Source organism: Populus alba, chromosome 17, assembly GCF_005239225.2.
Source record: "Populus alba chromosome 17, ASM523922v2, whole genome shotgun sequence".
NCBI classification, from domain to species: Eukaryota; Viridiplantae; Streptophyta; class Magnoliopsida; order Malpighiales; family Salicaceae; genus Populus; species Populus alba.
In genome coordinates, this window is record NC_133300.1 from 8331269 (window position 1) to 8337041 (window position 5773).

At 32.4% G+C, this 5773-nt stretch overlaps 1 protein-coding gene across 2 annotated transcripts; it reads right to left on the reverse strand.

Annotated features, from left to right (window-relative positions):
* Positions 1-3392: 3392 nt before the first annotated feature.
* Positions 3393-5517, reverse strand: LOC118038148 (probable inactive shikimate kinase like 1, chloroplastic). 2 transcript variants are annotated; one of them, XM_035044447.2, is made up of 10 exons: positions 5242-5517; positions 5080-5120; positions 4932-4986; positions 4761-4833; positions 4569-4656; positions 4337-4419; positions 4111-4243; positions 3897-3975; positions 3751-3815; positions 3393-3659 (listed from the first exon to the last, which is right to left on the reverse strand). In XM_035044447.2, exons 1-10 carry the CDS (start codon positions 5435-5437, stop codon positions 3591-3593), a joined length of 882 nt encoding a protein of 293 aa, XP_034900338.1. In that variant the 5' UTR covers positions 5438-5517; the 3' UTR covers positions 3393-3590. The 2 variants fall into 2 exon arrangements, with proteins under 2 accessions (XP_034900338.1, XP_034900339.1); XM_035044448.2 differs by having other exon boundaries at positions 4111-4222; positions 5242-5514.
* Between the last annotated feature and the right edge of the window lie 256 nt (positions 5518-5773).

Sequence of the window (5773 nt, forward strand, 5' to 3'; positions counted from 1 at the left end):
TTTTTCTTTTTCTTGTATAACTTCTACACTTTCTTATCATTCTTCCTCTCTATCTTCATAAAAAAATATTAATACCACATAAAAATATCCTATACTGACTTGATCTTCGAAGGATTTCTCACACCTTCAGGAATCTCTAAGGAACATTGTGCATATATTCATTAAAGAGAAGATTTCCAATCTTTAAAGGTATACATTAAAAAAAAAAGTTATTGCAGTATAGAAGTGAAAATCATAAAACATACTATAAATAATATACAATGATCTGAATAATTCATTCCAGAATATTCCTTTGATTGTTTTTAGCCTCGTCACTATGAAACAAGAAAATTTGTATTCCAATAAAGTTCAACAGCAAACCAGAACCAAGGTCTAACATTGTCAAAGGTGGAAGAAACAATTTGAAATAAAAAAAATTCATCGAATATCAAAGGAACTCATGATCTCCAAAAAGGTAGCAGTTGTATTCGACCTTTCATGGGTATACATACGCAAGCGGCTCTCGACAATTTGAGAATCATCATCACTGAGGCATCTTTTAAATTTGTGTCCCCTATACTTGTTCAATTTGTGAATTTCACCTAACAAATTTTGATGGGTTGGCCTCAAAATGTCGCCACAATGATATGCTACAAACTCAATAAATAATCAAGGATAAAAGTGGCTCAAAGAATATAAGAACAAATTGGAGAAATACTTGATCATATAAAGATAAATTGAGTTATTAACTCCAAGCAACTTTTTTAAAGAATATATATTAAAAAAAAAAAAACTAAAAGAGAAAGGGTCTTTACTGGACCCTGTTTTTTTTTTTTTCAATCAATACTTTTTTTTTTTCATTTAATATTATATTTATTTTTATTGAATTATCCAACTCTTATAACATGAATTGTGGGTTTGGTAGGTTAACCCGATTGACTCGGGGTTTTTTTTAATTAACCTTTTGTTTTTCATAATTTCATCCGTTAATATTGGGTTAAATCAATAATTTTTCTTTTAAAACCCTTTAATATTATATTTGTTTTTTATTAAGTTATCTCAATCTCAAGACACATATCACAGGTTTAGTAGGTTAATTCGATTGATTCGAGTTTTTTTTCTTAATTAACTTTTAGTTTTCCAACTTTATCGTTTTAATATTGGATTGATTGAAAATTAAGTTTCATAATTTATTTTGTTTTTTTATGAGATTATTATAGCTTCATGACACATGAATATTGCTTAACGGGTTAACCCAAGTTCACTCCAGGTTTTTTGTGTCAATTTTTTAAATTGATATTTTTATTTAATTTCATCATTTAATATTGGATCGATTGGGGATTAAACTTTATAATTTATCTTGATTTGTTTTTTGGAGATATCTTAGTTTCATGATGAAAATCGAGGGTTTTGACATTTTAACATTGATTGAATCAGGTTTTTTTTTTTTTTTTTTTATAAGAGGTTATCTTGGTCTCATAACTTAGGTCATGAATCCTTCAATATTGGATTTGCGTTTTACTAAATTGTCCTCATCTCATAACCTAGGTTATGAGTTTGACGGGTTAACCTAATTGATTCAATTTTTTTTAATTGACTTTCTTTTTTGCAATTTTTATAATTTAATATTGTATTTGATTAGAAATTAGATTTCATGATTTGTTTTGGTTTGGTTTTTGTTAGGTTAACCTAACCTTATAACTCGAGAATAGTGATTAATGAGTTAATCTTTGTTGACTTGACTCATTTTTTGTTATTTTTTAACTAAATTTTTTAGAAATTTCATCGTCCACCATTGAATTTGACAGGGTTGATTGAGAATTGAACTTTATAATTTATTTTCAAATGATTTTTATGGGGTTATTCCTATCTCATGATTATATTCGCAGATCGACAAGTTAAACCTTGTTAAATTAGGTTGTATTTTTTTTCCTATGAAGTTATCTTAGTTTTATTATTTGGTAATGAGTTTGGCAGATTGACTTAATTTATTTTTAAGTATTTTTTTAATTGATATTTTTATCACATCCTTCAACATTGAGTTGTTAGAAATTGGATTTTGTAACTTCTTTTGATTTGCTTTATATAAGGTTATCTTAGTCTTATGACCCGTGTAGTGGGTTTAATAAGTTAACCTGAATCATTTTTTTAGGTTCTTTTTTTAATTGATTTCTTTTTTTAATTTCATCATTTAACATTAGGTTGATTGATAATAAAATTTTATAATTTATTTTGATTTATATTCTATGAGGCTATTATAGTCTCATCTTGAATAATAGATTTGACATATTAACCTGGGTTGATTCAAGTCAATCCAATACATTATTATCTTAATATTAAAAAAATATATCATCTTAAATTTATTTAGTCAAATTATATTTTTAGTGATCATTCAAATTGCTTTTGAATTCACAAAGTCAATCAGGTCACATCAAGTCAACTATCACATGGTTTTTTTTTTTTCTACTACAAAAATATTAACAATGCTTGGATTTGGATTTTTACATTTTAAAAAAAAAATTTGATCTTACTTGTAACATTGTACCAGTCAAACATCTATTATAGTATAAGTTAGAATTCTTAAATTAAAATTAAAAAATTAAAAAATGTGACACAAGGACCTTTTGATTTAAGTCCAAAATAATTTATAAGCATATACTTTATGACTTTTCTATGAAACAAATGCTAAAAAAATAAAAAATAAAAAACCTAAATCAATTTGCAAAAGTCATAGCAAACAAAACCGCAACTTAATTCATGTCCAATCTAAGAAAAACAGGCTTAAGGCAGGCTGTTATCTCGTGCACGTTTTGTTTTGCATCATTCTATGTAGAGACACCATATCCTTTTAACTGAACCAAGACCTGGTCCTACAGGCCATTCACGACATTTTGTTGCAGGTGGTGGTAGTGGATGTATTCTTAGCTTGATCCATAGCATATCACCATGATAGGACCTGCCAAAGAGATACAGGAGCAGCAGGCTAAACCAGGCAGAAAAATCCTAGCACGTGCCTAGCTCTCTCAAGATAAGACTCTCAAGAAAAATCCCATCTTCATGATGATGCATCCAGCCCAAACCCACTTCAGTTGCTCAGTTAAAAGCAGATTACTGATGCTAGAATTAGAGATAACCCAAGGTTTGGAAAGGTCTAAAGGCTTAATTGTAGTTGTCACTCACAAGTGCTGGCTGATATTGCTTTTGAAATCACTGCACTCAATTTGTACTCCCAAAATTTCATGACTCAACCTTTCATGAAGGGGCTTGGGATCAACCTCTTTCACATAGCAGTTGATCAAGTTTCAAGGAAGACAATAAGCATGAGCTGCAACAAATTACCTTCGTCTATGGAAAAGCAGATGCAAAACAGAAGTGCAAGGATATGTCAAAGACAGGTTCAATCCAGTTCAGTATGAACAATTAAAAACAGATATATCTACTGATATGTGTAATTGACCAAGGGTGTGAGTTTCAGTTCAAACCATGTAACCTCATATGCCAATCTTCGATTACAAACAATTGCAGGATATAACTGCACATTTAATGGCATACCATGAAAACATATGCTCATGAAAAATTGTTACGTGTGTTGAAAACACAGCTAGAGTTTGCTAAAAAGGTCTTGCTGCCTCTTCCATCATTTTCTTTACTCTTGTCAGTTTTTCTATCTCCTTGAGTACCTGAAAGTGTCAAACAGAAGGAAGAAACCTGACTTTTAGGGTACCAGTAGAACTAAGAAAATCTTCACAATGAAATGTTTTGCATCTTCACCTCCAATGCCAAGTCCTCCGTTGTTACCAAATCCAGTTCATCATAACCTAATTTGACAGCTATATCTGCAAAAAACATGAAGCAATTAGAAACCATACAAAACCTGAATTCCTCTAGGACAAGCAAAGATAAATTGCGAGATATACTCTGGAGCGAAATTTTTGCATCAGCTGTAGCATAACCAGCTCTCAGCTCTTCATATGTAGCGACTACCTGCTCTAACACCTGGTGAGCAAATCTATCAGAAATTAGGAATGCACGGGGATTCCCAAACGAATATGGTTTGACAATGAAAATCTTTCAAGCATGGAGCAGATCACTTAGGTTAAATAATTAATAAGCTGAGAATGAAGAAAAAACCTCTGAATGAGATTCTGATGCAGCAAGTTGAGTCTTGTCTTCAACCATCCCCCTTGCAACAATGTCTAAGGGTACATCAATCCATAGTGAGATCCCATGTCTCAGAAGTCCTCTACAAAAAAAATCAAAGGACCTTTCAACTCGTATTAGTTACAAAATACTGTCCATTGGAATTTTGCACACAAGATTAAACACAAACCAGTACAATCAATGATCATGTTCATACAGGTTGGTTGAACTTTGAACTGCACCATCTCCAGCACATACCACGAGCCGACCCATAGATGTTAGCTGCTTCAATACTTCAGTCTGTTGCAAAATGAATTGTCGACGACGTTAAATTATAATCCTCAATAATACAACTACATAACACCCATTCTGAATGTTACTGTACCAATATCGTGCCAGTCTCAAGAACAAACATAAGGAATTCGAATACAAGCCTAAAAAACATTCACCTCAGATTCGCGAAATCCCTTCTCATCTCTCTCCTTCAAAGATCTGACAGCAAATTCACCACCGGCAGCTTCCTCAACCAAACTATCACTGAAAACAGAATAATAATGTAACTACATGAGTAATTTGAACTATCAACCACAGTGCAATTCCTTCAATTATCTTAACAACAAAAACACACCCATAATCCATACCTGTCAAAATAATAATATCTCAATGCATCCGCCAAAAGCTTACCCAAATTGGTTTTCAGAGGACCTCTCATTCCTCCACATCAAACGCAAACCATCCCATAATCACAATGTATCGTTAGACTAACTCTCCAAAAGAATTGATCAATGTTAAAAACAAAAATAATTACTTACCTAAAAGGAAAATAGAAGTTCCCTTCAATTCAGGGGACAAATCAGCTGCTCTCTTCTGAAAATTTCACAGTTAAAAACACAATCATTTCAATTCTAACACAAACATAAAATACTCAAAAGGGTAGATAAAAAGTAAAGGAAAATCCACCTTCACTTGAAGAGAAGTGTCAGCACCAGCAACCTTTGTTGCTGTACACAAAAGCCTAACTCAATGAGAATAATTTGGAAAGACAAAAGACAACGAAAGAATGCAAGAACAACCAAAACCCAGTTCACAAAACACGAAATAAAACATAATTCAATCACTCACTGGAAGTAGTGGTTTCATTGGGAAGAGAGCAAGTAGCGGTGAGAGACGTTGGCCGAGACACAAGAGGGAATTTAGAAAAACCAGAATGTGAATAAGGTCGAGGTCGAGGTCTAATTGTTGAAGACAAGGAGCTTAAGGAAAGATTGTGAATTGCTGCTGCTAATGTTGATGTTGCTGTTGCTTTCGTTATCTCCATCGAGTGGTTAGTTATCCCGTTCCTTCTCCGCTGTTGTCTGGTTTCAACGCCTTTCTTACAATTCAGAGTCAGGGCTGTTTTTAAAAGATTTTATTGCAGTTGCTTAGCCCATTTTTGTCAAATGGAGTGGCTAAATACTTTAAAAGCCCAATAATCTAGGCCTAAGATCGAGAATGATGCCTTTGACATGACACGGGTAAACGAAAAACACCCCTCCATCTCTTGTAAGCTTTGTACCAGTTAGGTTAAAGCTTTTATTAAAAAGTTAATCACCAATAAACCTTTCACTCGGAGTTTAGGAATACACACACAAACTTTGAAAGAATTGTGTCTTGG

What these genes read in the sequence shown, in the direction of transcription:
- LOC118038148 (XM_035044447.2), bottom strand. Translation starts at nt 5,437, where the DNA reads ATGGAGATAACGAAAGCAACAGCAACATCAACATTAGCAGCAGCAATT. An exon ending in CAATGAAACCACTACTTCCA is followed by an intron (nt 5,121 to 5,241) that starts GTGAGTGATTGA and finishes TTTTGTGTACAG; the next exon opens with CAACAAAGGTTGCTGGTGCT. An exon ending in AGATATTATTATTTTGACAG is followed by an intron (nt 4,657 to 4,760) that starts GTATGGATTATG and finishes TTCTGTTTTCAG; the next exon opens with TGATAGTTTGGTTGAGGAAG.